The 24,488-nt window shown below is 43.6% G+C and overlaps 5 protein-coding genes across 10 annotated transcripts; 2 read left to right on the top strand and 3 right to left on the bottom strand.

Annotated features, from left to right (window-relative positions):
• Positions 1-200: 200 nt before the first annotated feature.
• Positions 201-6,634, bottom strand: LOC105566979 (protein SON). Of its 3 annotated transcripts, XM_012021450.1 has the most exons (13): positions 6,146-6,634; positions 5,348-5,677; positions 4,390-4,705; positions 4,091-4,321; positions 3,855-4,006; positions 3,572-3,717; positions 3,370-3,478; positions 3,146-3,297; positions 2,955-3,065; positions 2,764-2,877; positions 1,299-1,527; positions 816-931; positions 201-733 (listed from the first exon to the last, which is right to left on the bottom strand). In XM_012021450.1, the coding sequence occupies exons 1-13, from the start codon at positions 6,462-6,464 to the stop codon at positions 620-622; spliced, it is 2,439 nt and encodes an 812-aa protein (XP_011876840.1). In that variant the 5' UTR covers positions 6,465-6,634; the 3' UTR covers positions 201-619. The 3 variants fall into 3 exon arrangements, with proteins under 3 accessions (XP_011876840.1, XP_011876841.1, XP_011876842.1); XM_012021451.1 differs by lacking the exons at positions 201-733; positions 816-931 and adding an exon at positions 1,824-1,903 and having other exon boundaries at positions 1,447-1,527; XM_012021452.1 differs by lacking the exons at positions 201-733; positions 816-931 and adding an exon at positions 1,839-1,903 and having other exon boundaries at positions 1,447-1,527.
• A 78-nt stretch (positions 6,635-6,712) lies between these two features.
• Positions 6,713-10,348, top strand: LOC105566974 (cell division cycle protein 20 homolog). 2 transcript variants are annotated; one of them, XM_012021440.1, is made up of 8 exons: positions 6,713-7,000; positions 7,125-7,291; positions 7,660-7,796; positions 7,864-7,955; positions 8,050-8,338; positions 8,407-8,704; positions 9,157-9,473; positions 9,604-10,348. In XM_012021440.1, exons 2-8 carry the CDS (start codon positions 7,179-7,181, stop codon positions 9,930-9,932), a joined length of 1,575 nt encoding a protein of 524 aa, XP_011876830.1. In that variant the 5' UTR covers positions 6,713-7,000; positions 7,125-7,178; the 3' UTR covers positions 9,933-10,348. The 2 variants fall into 2 exon arrangements, with proteins under 2 accessions (XP_011876830.1, XP_011876831.1); XM_012021441.1 differs by having other exon boundaries at positions 6,713-7,004.
• Positions 10,349-10,730: 382 nt separating this feature from the next.
• On the top strand, positions 10,731-16,002 carry LOC105566975 (protein inturned). The gene is made up of 12 exons (XM_012021442.1): positions 10,731-11,012; positions 11,080-11,282; positions 11,345-11,645; positions 11,842-12,114; positions 12,238-12,309; positions 12,383-12,639; positions 12,945-13,034; positions 13,115-13,457; positions 13,564-13,901; positions 14,289-14,617; positions 14,772-14,938; positions 15,519-16,002. Exons 2-12 carry the CDS (start codon positions 11,137-11,139, stop codon positions 15,981-15,983), a joined length of 2,781 nt encoding a protein of 926 aa, XP_011876832.1. The 5' UTR covers positions 10,731-11,012; positions 11,080-11,136; the 3' UTR covers positions 15,984-16,002.
• Positions 16,003-16,088: 86 nt separating this feature from the next.
• Positions 16,089-18,997, bottom strand: LOC105566976 (F-box only protein 27-like). 3 transcript variants are annotated; one of them, XM_012021443.1, is made up of 4 exons: positions 18,743-18,997; positions 17,899-18,533; positions 16,568-16,711; positions 16,089-16,504 (listed from the first exon to the last, which is right to left on the bottom strand). In XM_012021443.1, the coding sequence occupies exons 2-4, from the start codon at positions 18,451-18,453 to the stop codon at positions 16,361-16,363; spliced, it is 843 nt and encodes a 280-aa protein (XP_011876833.1). In that variant the 5' UTR covers positions 18,454-18,533; positions 18,743-18,997; the 3' UTR covers positions 16,089-16,360. The 3 variants fall into 3 exon arrangements, with proteins under 3 accessions (XP_011876833.1, XP_011876834.1, XP_011876835.1); XM_012021444.1 differs by having other exon boundaries at positions 17,899-18,521; XM_012021445.1 differs by having other exon boundaries at positions 17,899-18,456.
• Positions 18,998-19,105: 108 nt separating this feature from the next.
• Positions 19,106-20,531, bottom strand: LOC105566973 (60S ribosomal protein L18a). Its single transcript, XM_012021439.1, has 3 exons — positions 20,433-20,531; positions 20,012-20,191; positions 19,106-19,501 (listed from the first exon to the last, which is right to left on the bottom strand). The coding sequence occupies exons 1-3, from the start codon at positions 20,448-20,450 to the stop codon at positions 19,166-19,168; spliced, it is 534 nt and encodes a 177-aa protein (XP_011876829.1). The 5' UTR covers positions 20,451-20,531; the 3' UTR covers positions 19,106-19,165.
• Positions 20,532-24,488: the final 3,957 nt, after the last annotated feature.

Here is a 24,488-nt window from a genome sequence, read left to right as displayed (position 1 = left end):
ATACTTGGGAAAAGTTTTTGAAACAGTAACGATAAATACTTGAAGATACAAACTGCGCAGAACGTCACACCGTCTAGGAAAGTCTAATAAATAAAGTGGAATTCTAATAATTCTTGCATATAAAAGGCAACTTTAAGATAGGAAGGGAAGAAATTGGAAACGGCTGGATATGACAAGGATTACATAAATCTTTATTAAAATTGAGATTGCTAGCTTCTTCGTTCAAACTTTACTATTTTATAGTATTTACAATAAATAAAAATGTAAAAATATATATTCAACATAAAGGTGCTTAGTTTTCTAGGCATGATACATTTTTAATATTTAATTCTCAAACAACCGAATATTCAAAGAGGGCAATTAATATCTTTTTGCTATTGCAAGAATGAATAAAATTCGTATGTTCATTTGCTTGTGTGCATACCTTACTACGTTCTAGTGCACCAGTTTAAATTAATTTAATCATTAATTTAAAAAACTTGGCAACATCGTTAATATTTTGCGATCACTCAGGACGAGGAACGTGGTTACTTGGTGTGGCATCAAGTGTTATTTTTCTGAGAAAAATTGAGAAGCGCTGTTACGTAACAAAAATCTACAAGTCCCCTGTATCAATACACTAAGAAGGCAATAGGCCTAAACTCTGTAGACATATTTGCGCTGCTTCTGCCTTTGCTTGTTTCTTGTTCGAACTCGCTACGCTCGGCTTATATTCGATGCCGTTTACTTTCACCTGCAATAAATTTATGCATGTGAATAACGTACCTATATCTACTAAATGTACATATTAAATTACTTATAGTAATGCTATTCACTTTGAAGAGAAAATTCTTCCTGTGATCTGGTCCAGATTCAAAGCACAGCTCGTAAACTGGTGCTCCGAGTTTCTTCTTTGTGCAATACTCTCCTAAAAGTGACACCGGATGTTTGCCTGGAACCAAATAATTGTACAGATAATCAAATAAATTTAAGCTTAAATTCATTTTTAAAAATATATAGAGGAAAGTCCCCTATTATGATTTAGGCTTCTAATATGAGATAGCAGGTTTTCAACATCCAAATCCAATCACAATCTTCTTTCGCGGCGATTACACAATCTAACAACAAATTTTCCACTAAATAGATCTCACTCCAAGGGCAATATAAATTCATGGTGGAACCAACAGACGATGCTTATTAATTTAGTAGAACCCCGCTGTCTCATAGGAGCCTGCCTCATAATGTTGTAAAGGCCAGGGCCCACTCGGGGCTGTAGAGCCGATTATGATGATGATGAAATTAGTATAATTAAGATATACCTTCCAACGTTTTGACAGTTGGTACCGTAGGCTTTGCAGCTTTGCCGACTTTCTGCATGATATCCTGCTCGGAAACTAATCCTTTCTTGTCCAATTTAACCTCGAGTTGTAACGGCTCCAAGGCCCCTTCTTTATTCTTACCCAGACCCTCACCAGGTCGCCAGCCCATCTTCTGCAGTAACGCCATACCCATTCCACCCGTTACAGGCTGTGCTGATACTAACTGATCCTAAATAATTTGTTGAATTAAAAGAGATAATAAATTTGTGTAGAGTTGCATCGCGCGGATATTCAGTAGTGAAATACAGTTTTAGAATTACAATATACGTCCTATACTTTTTGGAGTCAATGTATAATTGCTAAAAGGGACACGTATATTAGATGACAGAATTCAAATAAATAAGTAACTCATTAAGATAAGACGGATATAATATTATTTTAGTTATGATCTGAAAGAACCTCTCACTCTCTGTATCAAAATGTAACGTTAATCTGTTATACAATTTAAGAATACACAACACTTACCAAACAGATACATACCGAACAAATAATAATCTCTGCACTGGGCTGCCGAAGTGGTTTTTTTCTCTGACGTAGCTATATGCCTGTAACAAACCCTCAGGTGGATGCAGACTAATGCTAAATATCCCAGCTTTATGATTAAGAGATAATATACTGGCTTCAGGTGAAATCCTGTAGTAGGAAGCTGACGATAATTAGCAATAATCTCACAAGAGCTCATTATCTCCGTAATATCATTTTTAATAAATTAAATTTTTAGTTAATATTCTAATATATAATTTTTTTTTGTCCTAATTGCTCTTGTAATATAATTTATTTTCTAGAATGGGACAGACTTACTGGTAAGATTTTGATTTAAATTCACAACTTTTTTTGGAAACTTTGAAATTTAATTTTCATTGAAATAATAATGCTCCTGTGTCCATGCAGGCACAGAATCCACTCCTAAGTAAGAAATAGTCTGTGCCTACAACACAGTCTCTACTAATATCAATTTTTTTATTGATTCTAGTGGAGACCGTGCCTGAAAACTTGTTACAGGCAAAATTGGTGTCAATGGTGTACTTACTAAACAATGTCAGGTCAAAGCTACATCCCAAGTAGCTCGATATTAACATTATTGTTATCATAAGATATATTGGACCTGTTTCATTGTTTAGTAAGAGACAGGAAGAGAAGGGAATTATAATGGATGTGTATTAAGATGCATTTATATACCACATACATAAAATATTCTCTTAATTTTAATTTTGCCATATTTTTGAAATTACAGATCATTATTAAACATAATGGTTATCAAAATAAAACTTTTTTTGCAATGTATAACAATAATTTATGCTTGATTTGAAAATGCATCATGCAACGGGAGTTTCTGGGTTGGTTGATTCAAGGACGAATTTTGTGAAATCGAAAAGTGGAGTAAACTGTGCAATAGCAACTTTACCTTACGTGCCCAGGCTTGAAAACCTGAAGACAATTCTGCAGGTGTAAGCACTTTAACCCCTGTACTACCAGTAAACTGACCTGGTATCTGCTTACTTTCAGCCCAAGTTTTCATCTATATCACAAATGGAAAATTTATTTCACGTTGTGAAACTAATGCTATTTATGACAATCTATATCGCTTCTCTTTACCTCATTTTGTGCCCGATGTATCGCATTCAAAGCGCTCACGTCATTTGGATTTTCCCCCAATTTTCTTATAGCTGCTAATCTTTTAGACACTATGGAGCCAATATCCATAGGCTGTAATCGTCAGTTGATACATAATCTTATTATTAAATGACTATAATTAAATGATCAATATGATACGTTCTCCTTTTTACCTTCGTCGTCGTCGGGAAAACAGTTTGTGTAGGTTGCACAGGAGGTGGAGGCATTATAACCGCTGGTGGAGTCATTTGTAAATTTATAGAAGCTGGTACAAATATCTTTTTTGGTTCCGGTTTCTTTGGTGTAACAGGCACCCATTCGTTTTCTGATGGCAAACGTATTGTATCACATAGTTGCATTGGAACAAAGCCACAAATTGTACTTTAAAAGTTCTTACCGCTTTTTCTGTGATGTTGCCCACTGGAAACAGGAAACTGCAATCGCAACTGATTCGACGTTTCTGCTGTCTTTTCCTGGAACGTTTTTGTTGGCAGCTGTTTTGCATCCTGACAGAGAGAAATAAAATTTGGTTACACTTTCATGTTTATATTTGTGAAATGAGATTTGTGATCGATAATACAACGGATCTATATGTATACCTTAATGTTCATTATAATAGAACTAGGCCTTTCTTTTAAAAGGAAAGGATGATGAAATCCCTTCTCAGACTCACTTTCTTCATCTTCGGAAGAAATGCTAGATAATTCACCTAAAGCTTCAGACTTGGATAATGACTTACAAAAATCTGTGAAAATATAATATTGTATAAAAATAATTATAGAATTAATTAATAACAGAAAACACTATAATAAATTGATGTCATAAATACTGTAGCATATAATAAAATCACTGCTAAGATAAATGCAAACGAAAAAAAGTTACCTGTGAGTTCGTCCACTGTTTTCCCACCAGACTGTATAGCAGCAATAGCTTTATCTTTCTGAACTACTGACAGAGTTCCTTGTTTTATCATGCTTATGACATTTCTCCTTGCAATTTCTAAGAGCTTCTTTTTGTTAATTTCTATTCTCTCCCTAGAAAAAAGAAACGTAATATTACACAGACGAGATTGAGACAAACGTAAACTGTATTCTCAAATAATTTAATGTAATATTAACTTTCTCTCCCTGCTTGCACTTCGACCTCGTTTTTCACTGTGGCTTCTATATCTGTAGCTTTCTCTGCTTCTGCCAGAGTCTCGTCTTTCGCTGCTTCTATCCTTGTCGTGCCTTTCCCTACTCCTGCTTCTCTGTTTTTCTCTCTTGTCGCTTTTACTGTTATGCGAGCTGTATCGCGTCCGCGACCTTGACCTTCTGTCTTGCGAGTGAGTGTCCTTGTCTCTCGTGCCTCTACAATTTGAAATTATTTGCGTGATTACCACTAATATAAATCCTTTCTCGTTCTACGAATTTTTTACCTTTTCCTCTCCTTCTCTTTCAAGACTAGTCTAAGATCGGATTTCGAAGTGACCGATCCTCTTGTCGGACTAAACATTTTGCTTCTTATTCTATCTCTACTTGGACTGAACGACGACGACCGGTTCCGAGGCGGAGTAGGACTCAGCGTAGGTGTTCTATTGTCATTGCTGCTGCTGTCGGACAACTCGCCATCTTCCATTCTCGCGGCTTTTGCCTTTTGGTTATTTTCTATCGCTTTCACCGTATCGTTATAAACGGTACTATTCTTGAGATCCTTTATCAATATCTTTCCTTGAGAAGGCTGCTTAGGTTTTTCTATGTACAGAAAAATGTCATTTATTTTTAGACACGATCCTTTCTCCTTTTCATATACAGCTTTAGACACAATTATTAAGCATCCTCATAATCATTATACTATACTGAGTTTTAATATCAAGATTTTTATTGTTCAAAAGTTGTTTACTGTATCAATACAAGCAATAAACGCTCCGGTAAACAACTTTCAAACAATAGAGATCTTCCTGGTACTAGAATCAGTACGGTATAATGTACAGTACAGTATTATGAGAGTGCCTCGTAATTGTGTCAAGTAGCGAATTCAGTTGCCTGCACTAGTAAGCACCGAGTGCGCACAAAGGCTTGTTTACAGTCGATTCTTATATTTAAGGTTTCAAATATCTCTTGAAGTACTTCGTAGCCAGAAAAATCTATGCACCATATCTGTACACCATCCGTACGGATCATTTCTTCGGCTAAATAGTTTCCGAACATGTATTGAATAGAAGAATCGACTATGAACAAGCCTTAGCGTGCACCCTAGTGCGCACTAGTGCGGGCAACCGAACTCGCTACAAGACTGTACTCTTAACTGCCAATTACGTGTACATCTCTTTCGGTATCACGTACTACTTTAGAATATAAACTGTTACTGTTATTTGTACAGCGAGAAATACACACCAAGAAGTTTAGGTATTATTGGCTCGTCGGCTTCGTCGTCAACCTTCCTCGATATAGGCGGTAATGGTGGACTGCTAGGATTATCCAAGCGATCGTCCGTTGTGCCAGAATCTTTTTTCACGCACTGACCATCCGCTTTCGCCTCGTCATTCGCACCGGTCTTCTCTGATGCGTCAAGATGAGACTTTGAGTCATTGTCGTGCTCGACGCCTCCGAGATCATCCGTCTTTGCTATCTTAGCCTTAGTCGGACCCACGTCGGACGATCTGCTGGATACAGATTCGCGTCTCCGCTTGGATTTCTTCTTGTGTTTCTTCTTCTTCTTGGCACCTGATTGGGGCAAGGCAGAGAAGTGACTATGTCGTCGTACTGTGCCGAGCGGTAACTAATGAGAATCATTAGGGTCTGAGCAGAATGGCTGTCTTGTACCCTAATTTTTTGAGAGAAAAGAGAGAGAATGATTTAAGCTTAACTTAATTCGTTCTGTCTCTTTTCAACTGTTACTTTAGAATGAGACAAACGTGAATTAAATCAATCGTAAGATTAAAGTCAAGCGACATTTGGTGAAACTGGAGCAATCTTTGTTTTAGGGTCAGTTTCACAAACATCGGTCAACTGCTAACCTCAGGTTAATTGATCCTGTTACTTCTAAAATAGTAAGACAGGAAAGAATAGAGAGTTGACTGAACCCTGGTCAACAGCTAACAAACGTTTGTAAAACCAGCCCTTAAAGCGACGCACAATAACTGCCTTGGGTACTCGAGAGCACAAGGCAGCCGATCCTGCCGAGGCCCTTACTTTCTGCGCCGCTATCGTGATCCGAGGAATCGTGCTTCGACTTCTTCTTGTGCTTCTTCTCCTTGTGCTTGTGTTTCTTCTTCTTCTTCTTCGCTTGAGGCTTGTCCGGCTTGGCGGTCTCGTCGACGTTGCCATTCGGTACCTGCTGGTCGCTGTTCACCGGCGACGCGACGCCGTCGTCCGGCGTGTCGAAGGTGCTGAAGAGCTCCGTCAGGATCTCGTTGGACGACTTCTCCGGCACTCCGGGCTCCTGCTTGATCTTCACGCCGTCGACGCCGACGGTCGTGATCAGGTTCGTGATGTTGAACAAATCTGTCATCACGTTACTCCGCGTGCAATCGTTTACTTATTCGTCCCTGTCGCGCTCCCACGGTCTACCAAAGTTGTTCTCGCGAGGAGAGATTTTCCGCGTGCACTTCGAACAGCTCAAAGTAACCTCACTGACGTGTTCGTATAAGAATCGATTGAGTCTAGACTAGATTGGTCTAGAGTCTAAACGGCCTGGAGACCATGTTCTAGACTTTTAAAGGTGCCATCACATGGCAGCATCGAGCCGCAGACCTACATCTTCTTCTCCAATAGCGCGCCTCGATCTCAAGCCGCATATCGCACGAGAGCTTCGTCAAACGTCCATTGCGAGTTCGCCCGTCAGGGGCGTCAGGTTGAATTTCAAATCGAAGGCGCGCAGCGACACCTGGCCAGGCAAAACAAGAACCGACTGGTGGCGGTTTAAAAGCTAACGTCCGTTTTAAATCTCCCCTCGGCGTCTACGCTCTCGCCTCGCGGAGTGCTGGAACGATTTACGCCTGGGATCGACGCACGTATTCTAGACAGAATCCAAGCTCGCTCGACAGAGTCGGTGCTCCAGCCGTTGGTTATCTCTCGGCGCGTGTCTCGTCGCGACGGTTCGACCGCGTCGACCGCCTCGCCGGCGCGCACCACGTATCATCCGCAGATTCTCATTCTCGGCGTGTTTCAGAAATCTTCCAACGGCCGGTGGTTGCGCCCCGAGGACACGTGACGCCCGCTCGTCATGTCGCACCTTAGATTCATGAAGGAGATAGATAATCTGACCCGCATGGACGACACTATCAAAGGCGCGGTCCCGCGGTGGCAAAAGAAGTGTATGGAGTCGTCGAATACGAGGTAACCGGCTTCAATTTCGTCGAGGACCTTGATCCGACTCGCTGGTAGCTCACAGCCAATTCGGCAGCTTGCACTAGTGCGTACCGAGCGCAAGGCTTGTTCAGAGTCTACTCTTATATTCATGGTCAACTCAAGTATATGTTCAAAAATTATTTAGCTACGAATGCTAAACAAATCATTTTACTGGCCAAGAAGTAATTCAAAGAGTATTTAAGACGATCCTTAAACATAAGATCGTGCGCACTAGTGCAGGCTGCCGAATTCGCTATCAATTAACGCGAATCCTAAACAGGTCGGGCGTATTCGTCGGGTTCGCGCGCGTACACGACGGCATTGCCTAACACAAATCGCCCTTCGCGTTGTTTCAGCATTAATCAGAGTTTGAACTCGTCGAAGAAAGTTATGGGCTGCTCCTTCACCAGCAGCACGTCGGGAAAGAGCCCGGCGAGGAAGGGCGACTGCAAGACCAAGAAGACTCCCTCCAAAGCCATCAAGAAGTCGCCAAGTAAGTCCAATACGTTGCTGACGTGCAAACACTCGAAAGACAAAATTTTTCAAGCCGGTCGTAACAGGTCGAGCCACTACTCCAGCCAAGACACCCAACGGCGGCGACAGATTCATCCCGTCGAGGTCCACGACCAATTTTGAAATAAGTCACTTCAAGGTGAGTAAATTGTTTTGCGACGAGGCCTCGCGATATATCGCGGTACGTCACAGCTTTGCAGTGTGTGTACACACCGTTCTTTTCCCCGCTTCAGATTCTGCAGCAACAGAACGCCGATCAGGACAAGGACAAGGCCGACAAAAGTCCCATGAAACGGGAGATGCAGCGTCTCATAGGAGAGAATCTTCACGGTGGCGATATAAACAATACTAGGGTTTTGTCTTATCAGATTAAGGCACCAGCGCCGCCGGAGGGATACCAGAATCCTCTCAAGGTCCTGTACAGTCAAACCAAAACGCCGGCGAGCGTTAGAGCTTCTACGAGATACATACCGCAGGCCCCTGACAGAATATTGGACGCCCCCGAAATCATTGATGATTATTGTAAGCGGCCTGCGTTCGCGTTCTCTTATCTGCGGGAGGACGCGTGAATGAAAATATGATTTTTACAGATCTAAACCTGGTGGACTGGTCGAACAACAATATCCTGGCCGTGGCGCTAGGCGCCAACGTTTATCTATGGAACGCCGGAACTGGTACTATAGAGCAACTGTTTGAGCTGGAGGCGAACGATTATGTCTGCTCCGTCGCGTGGATTCAAGAAGGTCCGTACCTAGCTGTCGGTACCACAGTAGGAAATACAGAATTGTGGGATTGCAGTCAGATGAAGAGAATGCGCGTTATGAACGGCCATGTCGCCAGAGTCGGTTCGCTCTCCTGGAATTCCCATGTACTGTCGAGCGGCTGCAGGTAGTATGCCCGAATACGCAGGACAGTTAATTTCTCCGGCTGCCGTTGTCTGTAAAAGACATTAATTGATGTTTGTAAAAAATGATGCTTGAGTTTTGTAGCTATTAGATTAATGAATATAGAGGGAAGTCCTCTATTCTGAGATAGGCTTCTAATGTAAGATAGCGGGGTTTCTGTTAAATCAACAGGCATCATCTGTTGATTCCACCGTGAACTTATCGCCCTTGGTGCGAAATCTGTTTAGCGGAAAATTAATTGTTAGATCGCGTAATCGTTGCGAAAAAGGATTTGTGATTGAATTTGGGTGTTGAAAACCTGTTTTCCTCCAATAATCATTTGCGATTACGTACGTTTAATGAAGAATTTAGAACTGCAACTTACGGAAAGAAACTGAGATTGCAGCCAAAAGTGAAACAAAATTGAGATTATAAAATTCTGTTGTTGCTTCGAAGGGCTGGTAAAATAGTGCATCACGACGTCAGGGAACGAGATCACTTGATCTCGACCGTAAACGCGCACGCTCAAGAAGTGTGCGGCCTGAAGTGGTCGCCCGACGGGCAGTATCTGGCGAGCGGTGGCAACGACAACATGCTGCAAATTTGGCCGTCGCTCACCGGACAAAGGCACTCTCAGACGCAACCTCTTCACTCGTTCAATCACCACCAAGCTGCCGTAAAGGCGCTCGCCTGGTGCCCTTGGCAGAACAACGTGCTCGCGAGTGGTGGCGGTACCGCCGATCGGTCCATTAGGTTTTGGAATTGCAACACAGGCAAGTTATCGGAGAGGCGATTTGTGAATTATAATCAAGTGTAACCAAGTTTGACGTAGTGACGAGAGATGAGTGTAACGATTAGAGTGGTGATAAAATTAAGATTGCAACGTCATTCGGTTTTTCGCAGGTACCTGTTTGAATACGATAGACACCAAGTCTCAGGTCTGCGCTTTATTATGGTCTACAAACTACAAAGAGATCGTTTCTGGACACGGATACGCGCAAAATCAGCTGACAATCTGGAAATATCCGATGATGACGAAGCTCGCGGAACTTACCGGGCACACCAGTCGCGTTTTGCATCTAGCCATGTCACCGGACGGAACTACGATACTTAGTGCCGGTGCCGATGAAACGCTAAGGCTGTGGAAGTGCTTCCAAATGGACCCGCACAAAAAGAAAGAATCCAACGACGTAAAGTCGGTCGCGTCCAGACTTAAACAATCGATTCGATAAAATCGACGCATATTTCTTAGCAACGATTTCAGTATTTATTTTTCTGATTGTATGCGTTCGGTATATAATATAAATAGAAACAGTATAGATGACGTTGCGTCGGATATTTGTCGAACGTAAAAATATGGACGTATCGAATCAATTGATTGATCTATTTTATACAGAAGTAAAACAAAAAAAAACACAAAAGTATTTTATATCAAGAAACACGAGGTTGTATTTGGGATGCATACGTGACTCGTGGAAAAAGTAGATATGAGAATACATTATTGTAAAATAATTTGAAGTACAAAAAACAAGCTTGCGTTAGTACCGTGGGCTCTTTTATTACACGAAAATTCAGGTTTTACAAGAAACTGCCGTTTCTAGGGTAATAATTGTAAATGTGAGCAATAAAAAAAAAGTTTTTGTAAGTCGAGGCGTCTTCACACGTCATTTTGCAATAATCTTTCCGTGACCATCTTGCTAATTGTCAGTTGAGAAAAGTCTATTTTCATTAAATAAGAACAAAGAGCGCCAATTTTGAGGTCCGAGTAAGATGTAGGTAGCACAGTAATTTAAAATCTAATCTGTGACTTTACATACCGTCCTCCACCTGTCCTGCCTGCCGTTTTAGACTTTAAATTACTGTGCTACCTGCATTCTTTGCTCGGTCCTACAAATTGGCGGTCTCTGTTCTTATTTGATTAGTATCTTAATGATTCCGATTTAACTCTATTTGTCTATTTTTATTATTACATTTGAAATTTTTAATAAACTTATACAATCTGTATATATTTTTAAATCGCGCGTCTCTGATGCTTCTTCGCACTGTCAGTCTCGCACACATATGAGAACCTTACTATACCTTTCACACATATTAGAGTAAAGAGGTGCTCGGCGTCTCCCCACTCTTTCTCTCTTCCCAAGCATGCAAGCCTTGTATTCATCAGGTGGAGTACACAGGTGCGTCTGGGTAGTAGCAAAGCTTTGAGTCTACTTAAGCAAGCTTGCTCATAATCAAGATATATAAAACGAATAAAAACAAATGAAATAATTGATAGACTTGCTGAAATCAGGATATCAGTGCGGAAAAATATGGTACTTGTTTTACATTGAACGTTACAATGTTGCATAAGTTCAGGTGTTATTTATAAAATGCTTGCAGAGCTGGATGTTGTGAATATTGAGGATATTTTTGACACAATAACATTATCACCGGGACATGAGCGAGGCGGAGAGCAAGAGTGCTTTATTGAAGTCCAAATGCAAACAACCGTACTCCGCGGATATCTGCAACGAAGATGACCATGATTGGTGGGCAAGTGACAGCGGTTCCAGCACAGGGTCATATTACTCCGACACCGGCAGGTAAATTCAATCAGGCGCGTTTGAAAAGAATATATTTTTTTCACGATTTGATGTAAATGCAGTTCCCTCGTTGAATGGGAGTCGGAGATCGAGCCCACCGGAGATGTATTCTACATAGAATCCGCGGAGGAAAGTCTGCTCGAGAATCCCACAACTTCGGAGGACACCGGCGAGAGCCCCCAGCCTGAATTAACGCGTCGTCGTAGCACGAGGGCTGGCAAATTGTTCCGTCTTATTAGACGCAAGGAGAGCAAGCGTTGGAGCACGAGAAACAAAAGGATCAACAACAGCGCCGCAGCGATTAACGCAGCTGCTCAGGAGAAAGGAGATGGAGGCAAGGAAGTCAAGTTTCAAGATTTCCAGGTATTGAACGAAGCCTCCAACGCAACAACGGCAAACTAATGTTTCGGGGAAAATTGAAAAGATTTTTAAAACACGCAAGCTAAGAGTGAGACGTAGCTGTAGTCTGATAAAACAATCTAATGCGACGAGCGAACGTCATGTAAAATCTGCCTCTTGTATTTATATAACGACGTACGTAACTGTCCGTAATGATTAGGCGGGAGAAATTCGAGAAGTCACGTTGTGGATCGATCCCGAGAGAAGACACAAGCTGGGGCGACGGGCAACCCTGTGCGAGGCATACTTCGGCATCACCCCGGGCGCGTTCTCGGACAAAGTGAGAGTTATGGTGGCAGGATTTATACCTGACGGCGAAGCTATGAAGAACAGAAATATAAAAATCGGGGACTGGCTACGGAGCGTCAATTCGAACGACGTTACTTTCCAAAATTTAGATCGGATACTATCCGAAATCACCACGCCGTCAAGTGTAAGCTTTACTTGATAAATCTTGCAATCAATTATTGCGAGTCTGTCGCGCAATTATGTATGTAATATTTACATTTGTACTGAATTTTCGAAAAAAATTAACGTAAAAATTTCCCATCCACAGGTAACACTAGAGTTGCAAAGGGTGGCTGGTGTTGACGTCACTGCGAAGCTACCGAAAGTAAATGAACCGAAAGTAATTAGTTTTCGTACAAATATGACGGTAATGGCGATCAGATAGGATTGTACAGATCGTATTTTGTTTTTAGCAATCGACGTTGGTCCAATATTTGGTGAATAAAAAAAGCAGCGCTTCTTTTATGGAATCCCTGTTGGACTGTCCGTTGGGCGTGATATATTTAAAGACTGCGGACCTTTCGGAAATGGGACAAGAGTTGCAGGGCGTGTTGTACACATTTCCGCGATCCGAAACTAAAAACGCGCATTCACCCCTGTGCACGGCAAGAGGGGCTTTTATAACTCTCAACCACTTGTTACCCAGTATAGTGGGCCCGCAACCACTCAGGTATATTATATTTATGTGTACTTAATATTGTATTATATTTATAAAAATAGGAGGAGTCTCCTATCATGAGATAGGCTTCTCTAGGATGAGATAGCGGGGTTTCTGTTAAATTGATAGGCATCATCTGTTGATTCCACCATGAATTTATTGCCCTTGGAGCGAAATCTGTTTAGCGGAACATTGATTGTTAGATCGTGTAATCGTTGCGAAAGAAGATTTGTGATTAAATTTAGGTGTTGAAAACCTGCTATCTCATAATAGAGGACTTTCTTCTATACATGTGTCATATAACGTATATTTTCTAGTTCGACTATCCAAATAGGCGAAGAAGAAATGCATATTGCATACACATCCCGCGACGATGAATTACTTTTGATAGCTTTACCTGGCAAATGGTGAATTTTACAATACAGTCTCTGGAAGGAACGCAGCAGTTATTTCAAATATATAAGCTTTACCGATTGCTTCTTTGCAGTTGTTCCCCTCAGGAGATTGTCAAGATTACAGAGGATATCGTCAGAACGCTGGAATTTACCTATCAATCGCTAACAAAGTGCTTTACTTCGGTGGAAAACCAGTCCTCTTTAGATCACTTTTTCACGCTAATCGTGCACAGATTAACGAGTATTAAAGATTCCTGCAAGGATGCTGACAGTAAAAGGAATTTGGCGAAGCCGCAAAACAGTATCGAGAGTGTGGAAAATTATAAGTTTAGAAGCGCTTTTTCAGTCGCAAATTTTATACAGTTACCGAGGGACGCGCAAATTCAGATAGATGCTGCGCTAAGCGAGATGGAAGCGATGGATTACAGAGACTGGGTATGTCGATACTCATTTCAACTGCAATTATAAATGGTCGATATTGTGCTTACACGTTCTCCACTGTATAAATCTATTATATCTAATAGACGCGCGTGTTTGACAGAACGAAGATCCTATGGATTGTCAAAGATTATACACTATATTAGGGAGCTGCATTTATCACAAGTGCCACCTTCTGGGATCTCATTTGCCTCACGAAGACCTGATCGATGTACATTCCTTTCTGAGACACAACGGTCTGTTAAATCTGGTGAGCCAGGAACAAGTGAAGTGCCTGGTTCTGTGGAAACAGATTTATCCGTTGTCTTGCAATCGCGGGAACGTTGACAGCAACGACGGCGGCCAGTTATTGATACCTAATGGAAAATGGTTTTTATTGGTTGTCGGATACGGACACGATTTGTTAGCGGTGCTGTTGGAATCCGGCGGGTGCACCGCAAAGTGAGCGTATATCATTTTTCATACGCAATTCGAATGTTCCCAGTCAGCAAAATGTTAGCAGATTGGCATCAGATTGGCTAGCAGATTCATCAGAGACCTACACCAAAACCATAGCTATCTGTGTCCGCATTTGGCTTTTGTTTTGGCAACAGAGTCTGTAAAAAACATACGCTGTCAACAGATTGTGGGCAGAAACCGAGCAGGTCCAGTTATGCGAGCAGATTTTGTTGTATTTCTGCTGGCATGCTGGCAACATGTCGTATATATTATTTCCTGTATGCAATCTGCAGTCGTTCTACCTTCAAAATTTGTAGTGGGCATTTGACGAAATCTGTTCTGACAGATCTGGCTGGGTTATCTTCTATTGAAGTTTCGTCGTGTAATTAGGTACAACGACGCGATAGGCCCGGATGTATTTTACGTGGAAGAAGCTCAGGAAACGCTGAAGCACGTGCAAAAAATAGGAGTCACAGTCCTGGCCTCAAAATGGATTGCGTCGAATACCAGACCGGAAGTGATACCGTACGAGGAACATACAACGGCGAAGCCGTCATCCAGTATAACGGAGAACCTATTTGGTCTAATAAAATCGTCCGACGCGCAAACTGTGCCGTCCAAGCAAAATGTCAATCCGACTATTAATAAAAAATCGCAAGAATTGCCTTCTATCTTGAAGAAACGTAGTCCCGAAGAAAGTCCCGTGATCTCGGGCTCCGGTAAGTTGCAACGGAAACAGCGAAGCTACTTCCCCAAGATATTTCTTATATCCGAATTTTCTTTGTTATTTTGACAATATATGTAACGCGTCATACAACAATGATTTTATTTCTTGCACGAGCTCTATTTTATAAATATATTTTTCATGTTTAGTATATTCCTTACAAACGTCCGAAGATTCGCTCAGCCAAGGAACAGGTGGTATTAGCGAAATGAGCGACGAGGCAATGCCTATACTTGGAAGACGCGCAACCAGAGAGAAGATCAATTCGGCATCGAGGTATTCTGATGACAGCGATTCAGATATAGATATATATAAGGTAACTCTCCCTCTCATAGCAATCTAGACACAAGTATTTACAACGAAAAATTCAGGGTGAGCAACTAACACAGATAATTGATAGAGAAAAATCTTCTATCATGAGATAGGATTCTAATACGAGATAGCGGAGTTTCTGCTAAATTAATAGGCATCATCAGTTGATTCCACCGTGAATTTATTGCTTGGTTTGTTTAGTGGAAAATTTATTGTTGGATGGTGTAATCGTTGCGAAAAAAGATGTGTGATGGAATTTAGGTGTTGAAAGCCTGCTATCTCATATTAGAGGTCTTTCCTCTACCAATTTATGTTAATACTAATATAGTACCGGCCACAATTGTATCACTTTTCGACCTTTTGAGTATAACTTTCGTCAAAGTGCATCGAATGTGCTAAAAATTTTATAATAGACACCTGATAATAGGCGCGTCTTGTACATGAGGGATAATAAAATTCGACAAAATACACCGTGATTTTCGAATTTTTCATTCGTGCACTTTAAAACTAGCTATGCTCAGAACATCGAAAGAATGATACAATTTTGGTCGGCACTGTATATTTACCAATATATTTCCTTGTAGAGCGACAGTAACGTGCTCACAATGGATATATCCAACATACGAGAGAACTTATTAAACCAAGCGGAATACCTGATACCGCAAAAGCTGACTGCAGGGGATAAAAATTATTTGTATCATTACGTTCATTTGGACATGGTAGAAGGGATTCTATTGTCGTCAGTACCTATTCACGGTACACCGAAGGACAAGATTCTCGTTAACTTCAACAAGTGTGTACACGTTATCCACAGACTGCTACGTAACACAGTCAGATTTAAGATGTTAAATCAAGACATAGATAAAACGGTGATCGATAGAAGTTTAATCGCCGTTAAAGAACACGGTGTATTATTCGAGTGGGAAAATACAGCTTTCTGGGTGATCGGACGCCTCTACACAAGTCCACACCCGAAGGAGTTGTATGTGTGTCACCAAGACTCCGCGCCTCAAAACCTAATCGAAATAGCTTTCCGGTTACACTCGTAATAGACCGTGTACGTACCACCTGCTGAAAAAAGACACGATACTTTGAATTTTGTGTCTTACTAAAAGTCAGTTTTCATTATGTACGCAACGCTGAACATCAAGGGCTTTTAGCAAGCTTCATTTTTTTATTTATAGTAAAAAGTGAATCTCGCAGAATTAGTTTTTGTTACATTTTATTATAACAATATTAAACAGGTACTGTATTATTTATATTATACAAAATTTTATAGATACAACATTTTACATATTCTTCATTTCGCTAGAATGAACGATTATTATATAAAATATTTTTATTTTTTACAAGCAGAGAGAGAGAGAGAGAGAGAGAGAGAGAGAGAGTCCCTTGTAAATCGAGCCCGTAGTCTCGCTCCTCTACTCTACTGACCAGGAATCTTCACGTAAACGCATGCCCCAGCCATTTTACTGCCGTAATTCCCTGCCCAAAACGCCCTGTCCTTTCCACGGTGCTCGAAGTAGATGGTGTCAAGACCAGGTCCATAGTTTTCAAATACATGCGAAACCTGTGCAAGATAAATTATACGTTTCTACTGTGTAAAACTGTGGGCGATTTTACTGATATTTACCTTGAGCCATTGATTCTGCTTCTCTCCCTCTAGAACATCGTTAAATTCAAACGTATCCATCACTAGGTTGTCACTGTTATATAATCTAACTTCCAACTGATATACCGCTGGACAGTCCCATCGACAGCTGTACCATTCGCTTACCTACGAAACACATGGCATTCGATGCGTTCGCAGAGTCGCTATTGTCGCTAAAAGCGTCAGTCTACCTTCGTTGCTCATTAAATGCTGAAGGAAGATAGAAGACGCTTTTCGTGCTAATAGCGTGCTCCGCGAACGTACATACAGTACCGGCCAGAATTATATCACCTTTAGGTTTTCTAAGCAATTTCGTTGGCAAATTAATTTGAAAATTAAGGTGCATTTTGCCAAATTTCATTACTCTTCGTGTACACTAGGGCCGATATTCGTAATCAGATCTTATATTCAAGACCGTCTTCAGATCATTTTTGGATACTTCGTAGCCAATGGAATGTTACATACAGCATCTTCAGATAAATTCAAGACTCGAGTGTAAGATCTGACTTTGAATACCGGCCTAGAAATCACTGATGCCTTCCCACGTGAATTTGCGCACATATCAACAAATTTATACAATTTTGCATATACATACGTGAAAAGTGTACATGTGTTCCACACGTGCCTTCATTCATAAGAGAAGGCATCGGTGATTTCTAGTGTACATACACTAGAGTCGGTTCTTCATAGTCGGATCTTATATTCAAGACTGTCTCAAGATCATCTTCAGATACTCTGTAGCCAATGAAATGTTACATACAGCATCTTCAGATAAATTCAAGACTCGAGTGTAAGATCTGACTTTGAATACCGGCCTAGAAATCACTGATGCCTTCCCATACGAATTTAGGCACACGTAGAACACGTACACATTTTCCATGTGTGCGCAAATCCATGTGCGAAGGCGACCAGGCTGCGTTCGAGCTCGAGAGCTCACTATCAGCGCTGCTTAGCGCCGAAGGCATCGTTCTATCTTTCTTCAATGCATAATGAACAACATAGAACGACGCTTTCAACGCTGAAGGTGCATTCGGGAGCTCACTATCAGCGCTACAAACGCGCTGAGAACGTTATTCTATCTTTGTTGCTAGTTATACGTCGACGAAAGACCGAACGACGCTAAGTAGCGTTGACGTAAGCGCCCGAACGCAGTCCTAGTGTACAGGATGCACCCGCTATCAGGTGTCCACTGTAAAATTTTCGAGCGCATTCGATGCACCTCCGACGAAAGTAACGCTCGAAGAGTCTAAAGGCGATACAAGCTTGACCGATTCCGTATACAATAATTTCCCACGCATAAAGTTTGACGTTACCACTATAGGTGGTTGATAAGTGTCCAGGATATACGGGTGGACTCCCTCTTTCGCCAGAACTACAGTTTGCGCTTTGTTGCACCACGCAAAGGACGTCGCGAAACAGATCTGTCTGTCTTTGAACAGCGGCTCGGCCGGCGGGAGCTCCGGCACGCCGACAGGTGGTTCCTCGACCACCCAGTCATTGGCGTGCCCTTCGCGGAGCAAACACTTCCAGTGGCGCAAGCTGTCCGCGCCCGAGTGGTTCCTCAGCAGGTTCCTCTCGTACGGCTTCTTGGCGCACGCCAGGTAGAACACGGACCAGGACATGTCGTCGCTCCACGGGAATGGCCGGGCCAGCGTCCGCTCGGTCTTCTTGTGCCAGACGTGTCTCATCAGCATCTTCCAGCGTTTGCAGACCAACTGGCAGCTCAGCAGGGTCTTGCAGTCGGCGCGGCAGAGGATCTCTATCAGCACCTCGACCGGCAGGTACCTGTCGCAGAGCACCAGGCCGTTGTCGCCCTCCTCGTCGAACGTCACGCGTGAGCCCGAGGCAGTGGCGTTGAATTGCCCCATTATCTGTCAACACACTCGTCACGTTACGCGGTGACGCGTCGACGCGTACGTTACCGGTGCCGCTGTAGCTGCCGACGTAGCTGCAACATCCAAGACGCTCGGTCGTGCGGGTGCTCTCGAGGGGAGGCGTCGTCGTCCTCCCGTCGCGCTGACGCACGCCGCGTGCGAGTACGCGAACAGCTGACGCCGCGCGACGGGAGGGAAGCGACATTCCTCGCGAAAGATCGCCCGGCGCTGTCGCTCGAGTCGAACGAGAGCACCGAGAGCGAATTGACCGCCGGTTACTTACGTTGCGTTTTCTCTACCTCCGAAAACTTCCCAGGGTCTACGCGAGAGGCGACAAGGCGAGCGTGACGTGGACGATACGCCTAGCTTTGAGTCATAACAGAAGACGCGTGTAGCCTGAAACTGCCGGACGCGCGCACGAATCCTGCTCCGAGCTCGAAACACGTGATCCCACGTGTTATCAACGCTCGTCTGCCGTTTCGCGGCACGCGTCCTCCGTAAATTCGCCGCACGTGAGAGAGAAACCCGCCAACCGCGCGTACGGACTCCCTCGAAATCGAGCTCTTCCCGAACGATCGGAACGAAGCTCTCCTCGCGCGATTCTCGGGCGCGAGGGAGGGGAAAGGAGAGAGAGATCGCGCGCAAATATGCCGAAGGTCCCTTTATTTCCAACGGAACGGTACAGCGTACAAAAACACGGTGTCGCTTAAAGGAAGTAGGTACGCGGCTTGCGGACGCTGAACAGCGGCATGCGATTCCTGTGCTGGATCCGCTTGGGCAGCGGGAACTTGATCTTGGAGTCGTGGAACTGCTTCACCTGGGGCCTGCGGCAGTTTATGGCCTTCACCACCTCCACCTTGATTATCTGTATGGAGTGGGCGCGCGCGCGATGACGGGCGCCCATGTCTCTGTAGCACTGCGTCACCGCCCCGCTCACCGAGAGGTCCCTGTACTCCCTGTACATGTTGTGCGTGCCGGAACGGGAGTCGTACCTCAGCCAGATCCCGAAGTTCTTGATTTTCATCGGGGTCTTCTCGGGGATCTGAAAAGGGATCGGGTTGTATCCCGGCGAACCAACGGGAGGTCTCGTCTTCACTCGGCTGAACCGGCTGCGACTAATCTGGAGCCTCCTTTTCTCTACGCTGGAGAGGGAGGGCCAGGGCCCGCGTCCACGACGCCAGAAACTTGGTCCAAGCCAGTCGGTTCAGCCGGAAAGAACGGACCCGAGAACAGCCAGTGCGTCTGCCCTTTTTCTTCTCGAGGCGGGACCGCGAGTCTTTCCCTCCGGCGCGAACTCGCCGAAGATCTCGTCCGAAGAACTCGACATTCGTCGAGGCTCTCGCTGTTCGCGAAATCGCGCCGAGGGAAAAGATTCGCGGTCCAACTCCTCTCCGTTCTTTGAACCTTTTGTACTTTTCGCTACTCCTTCTTTTTTTCCAATGCGAATTTCGACGTTTAATTGCGCGTTTCGTTTCAACTGTAAGAGGCGACGTACCGAGGCCAAGGAAGTACAGATTTAACAAGACGCAAGCGCGACAGCGCTGACGAGTACCTGCTTAAGAGACACAATTTCTCCGGTGGACTTCTTGAACTTCTTCAACTGGCGCAAGAAGTACCAGAACCTGGACTTGGCCACGATAGCGTCCGGTGCGAATATCCTCATTTTGTACAACGGCGTGGTCTTCTCCTTCTCGGTGGGGAGCTTGCGCCCTATCACCTCGAATTCCTTGAGCTGAAAGAGGCAAGAAAGACGACCGTTTCACTCCAATTCATCGTGAATCTAGCGTGAATCGCGCGACCATGCGTCGGCGTGCAGAGTTATAGGTTATGTCGCGCCGCGTGTCACGGCAAGGAGGTTTATCTCGACGTTTCTACGCGAATCCTACGTGAATACGCGACGCCTGGAACGCGAGAAAATAGCCGTCGGTGCCGACTCGCTCGTTTCTCGTGCAAAAATCGTAAAAATTGTTCACCTCTCCCTTCGCCTTCATTGTATCGTGCCACACGTTCAGCGATAAACCGGAAAGGGACTGTCGCCAGAGCCGCCATCGGCACGGCAGGAAGTTCCGGGGCGGCCATTCAGCTTTTGAAATACCAAATTAGAAATGTGTAGGAAACGCAAGTTGGAACAGCGAAGCGTAAAAGAAACCTCAAACGCTTAATTCTTTTACGCCTCGCTGCTCCAACTTACGTTTCCTACACATTTCGTTTACGCTCGTGTCACGCTTCCCTCACGTTCGATTCACGCTCGAATTTTTATTTTCATCAGGGCTAGAAACAGCCAACAAATTATACTCGAAGCGACGAGAGACTCACTGCGTTGATACGAGATGTATCCGAGTATGTACAAGAACCGTTTAAAGAAGCAATTATCGTCCGTAATTGTTGCACTTGAGAAATAAATTTCAAGTTCGCTAGCGCTTTGATTCTTGGATGTATGAATCGCGCTAGATATCAGTCTCGTTGGCTAAACGAGCGTAGATGGCAAATCGCGGTTTATCACCGACAGCGTTGCCCCTAGAAGCGAGTCTGTACTAAATATATCCAATTTTATCGACAAATTTGGCCTTTTGGTGCGAGTCCCGACTAAATATATCCGCTTTTATCGACAGAATTGCCTAAATTTAGTCTGGACTCGCACCAAAAGGCCAAATTTGTCGATAAAATCGGATATATTTAGTACAGACTCGCTCCTATTATAGGGGCAACGCTGTCGGTAAGGGGCAAAGTGTGTAGTGGTGTCTCGTTTTCACCCGGGCCTTTGGCGATCTGTCTATTAATTTGTGTCACCGACAGATATTTCGATAGGATTCGAACTACAATCGAACGTCAATCGTATCGAAAAATGCATGACCACGAGAGAAGTTGAAAACTTTTTACTTATTTACTTACGATGCGCAACGGCGGAGTTTTATCTACGTTGATTCTGCAATGGATAGATCCTGCAAATCTCCTCCACTTAAGGTGTCCTCCTCTTAGGTGTCGTTGTCTCAGCTGTCCTCCGACACACTCGCGAACTTACCCACTTCCGTTTGTAAAGTCACTTGTCACTGTATCCAAATGCCACTTCACTCTTTCGTTTGTAAAGTCACTTATCACTGTCACTGTATCCAAATGCCACTTCTTCGGTTTTCACTGTGTCCGATTCTCACTGAGTCCGATCGCCACTACGAATTGTTCCATTATATCGTCGCACCGATATTCGCACAAATCACTGACACAAATCGCGGGAACTCAACGATCGCACGATGATATCGATCATTAATTATTCACAGAGAGCGATCGCGGTTTCTTCCCGCACTTGTCGCGAACGCGAATCACGAAAGACTAATACAATATGCGAAGCGACGCGGGCATAACCGATCAGTTCGACCGTCGCCGCGTGAATGATCCTGCGTACGACGCCGTAAACACCTCTGCCGAAAACGGCGCACGGATTCCAAGAAATGACGTAGCGCCGTAAAAACCTCGGTCGAAAACAATCTATTATTCCTAAAAGTTGTTTTTATGTTTTTCAAACCCGCGCACCGCTCGGCAATTGTTTATGTCGAGCCGCCGCGCCGCCGGCGACCGCCGCACGGTCAGAGGACGTTCGCGCTTCGCAGTTTCGTTCGAGCCGCCGGGACGTACGCCACGGGGCGATGTGCGCGATATTTTCCGCGTAATTAAGTGACGCTACAACCGCGCGATCGAGCCGATCGATTTCGCAGACGCCGCGGGACGTCGTTCTCGTTTCTCGGCGACGTGACCCGCGTAGTACCGCCGGAGTAGCGCCGCGCAGTGGCCGCCGGGAACGGCACCATGTTGATCCATTCGAGGAGCGCCGTGGGCACGCAGTGAATCGGTCTCGTGCGATGGTCATCGTGTTTCACGGTACGCACAATCACAGAGTTCATCATTGTCCAATTTAACGTGACGCAGACTCGACCCTCGCGCGTCGGTGATCCTGCGAGACGCGTAGGTCTGGAACATTCCGGCCGAAATCTGACGCGCGGTCGGCGTCGCTACAGCGCCGGCGTTTCCTCGGGCGCCGCGAGTACACCGAGTTTTCTAAATTTCATTCGCGTCTTCTCGCGCGTGCAGTAATATCAGTGTTTTCCACGCGTGATGCGCGGCGAGAGTCGAGTTAATCTCGCGTATCTCCGCGAGTCCTGCCCGCCAAAACGTTGCCGTCGTTTCGCGCGACGCCGTCTCGCCAGATTTGGCCTCGTATTTCCGCGCGTAATTATCTCTCGTTCTCGTTGCAGTGATGTCCGCGTCGATTAACGTGCTGTCGGGAGTGCCGTGTCCTGCGTTAGTTGAGTAACTAGTGCTTCTCTTTCGCGAGTGTCGTGTTGTGTCAGTGCAAAATGGAGGAGTCTGAAGACAACCTGAGTGGAGGAGGAGGCCCGGAGAGGGCATCGGGCGCCAGCGGAGCAACTTTACGGTAAATGTTATTTTTCATTTTGTGTAAAAGTAATCTTTTTCCCCAGTTAATCGTTTAAACATTTAATCGAATAAAGTTTGACACGCATAAGAATTACTTATGCGACAACTATATTTTGCAAATATATTTTACAATATTAGTTTTCACATTGAACGCTGCTTTAACGAGTTCTATATTTGTGTTACAGAATCGGCGTAGCCAACTCCGCTGCTGCGCATCGGGTCGGTAAGTGAGTAGTTTCTTTATTGAGGTAATGAATCTCGCAGATCGTAGAATGTAGATGATAGACTGATATATTCTGGAGATTCGTTACCAAAAAGTGGATAGATTATAATATAAATTTCATGTTTACTTTAACATATTTCATTTGTCGAAGGGGAGTGATCGCGATTTTGATTGTGTAGGCTTGGCTGCTCGGTTGCAGCACGTCATATATTTTCACGCGAAATATGACGGATATTATTGATATGTACTCGTCAAGCTAATCTCTTGTAACCTAATCTATCCATTTTTCAGTAGCAAATTTATACATGTATGTAAAATAAAATACTATGACGTGAGATTCTAACATTTTGTCGAGAACGCTGAAGCTTTATATCATTTTTATAGCATTATTTGAGATTTTTGATTAACTAGATACTAGAATATTCAATTGTCGGTCTATCTGTCGTACGGAAAGTTTCTTTTCTCTGGATCTCACGTCATTTATTCTGTCATGTGTATCTCGCGATATACTTTCAAGATGCGTCTCGCATGAATACATGCATCGTTACACGCATCTTCGTGTTTTCGCGGTCGGTCTTCGCGATCAGTTTTAAGAAAATTTTTCAAGAAACTATTGTTTAATTTCATTCATATTATAAATTTTCATTAATCGCGGAATGTTATTAAAATAAATATAACGCGAAGTAAATTGTTTTTTCTATATACTTGAATTTCGAATTTGGAGATTGAGTCAGTCGAAGAGACAGACATTATCTATTCTCGAATAAATAACAGAAGTAAAAATATATTTGATGAGTTTTATTCGGTAAATTTTTTAAATCAATTTTTTTCTTCAATTAACTTCTCGTGGTCGTGCATTTTTTTTATACGATCGACGCTCGCATACAGTTCGAACCGTACGAAATATTTGTCGGTGACGATAATAAACTGACTGTGGAAGGAGTTTTCTTCCTTCTTGATCTCTGGTCAAAATGACCAGACTGTACATGGCCGGGAGCAACGAAAGGTATGTCCAATCTGGCCCAACGAAGGGATACGCCGAGTCAGTGGTCAATATTGGCCACTTTGATGTACTTATTATGTGAATGTGTTGTACGATATATGTTGATTTCTTCTTATGTGCCAAAATTCGGGTGGGTTATATTCTTATCTTCTTTACATATTCTCGCATATATGTGCGAGATTAAAAAGACCCCTATATTAAATCCCTATTAAATCGCGCGCGTATAATCCCCAATCGGTTCTCTTATAAATCGCGTCGCGGTTTTAGAAAGTCTTGCAGGTTTAATAACAAAAGGTTGAAACGCGGGTAGGTAGGAAAATGAATAAGACTATACAGCGGAATACGGATAGGTAGGGATTCGGGTAGGCAGGGACA

Source organism: Vollenhovia emeryi, unplaced genomic scaffold (genome assembly GCF_000949405.1).
Source record: "Vollenhovia emeryi isolate VEMERY1.0 unplaced genomic scaffold, V.emery_V1.0 DF939141.1, whole genome shotgun sequence".
Classification (NCBI taxonomy): Eukaryota; Metazoa; Arthropoda; class Insecta; order Hymenoptera; family Formicidae; genus Vollenhovia; species Vollenhovia emeryi.
Note: the sequence above shows the minus strand (reverse complement) of the source record. Positions and strands in the feature narration are given on the sequence as shown.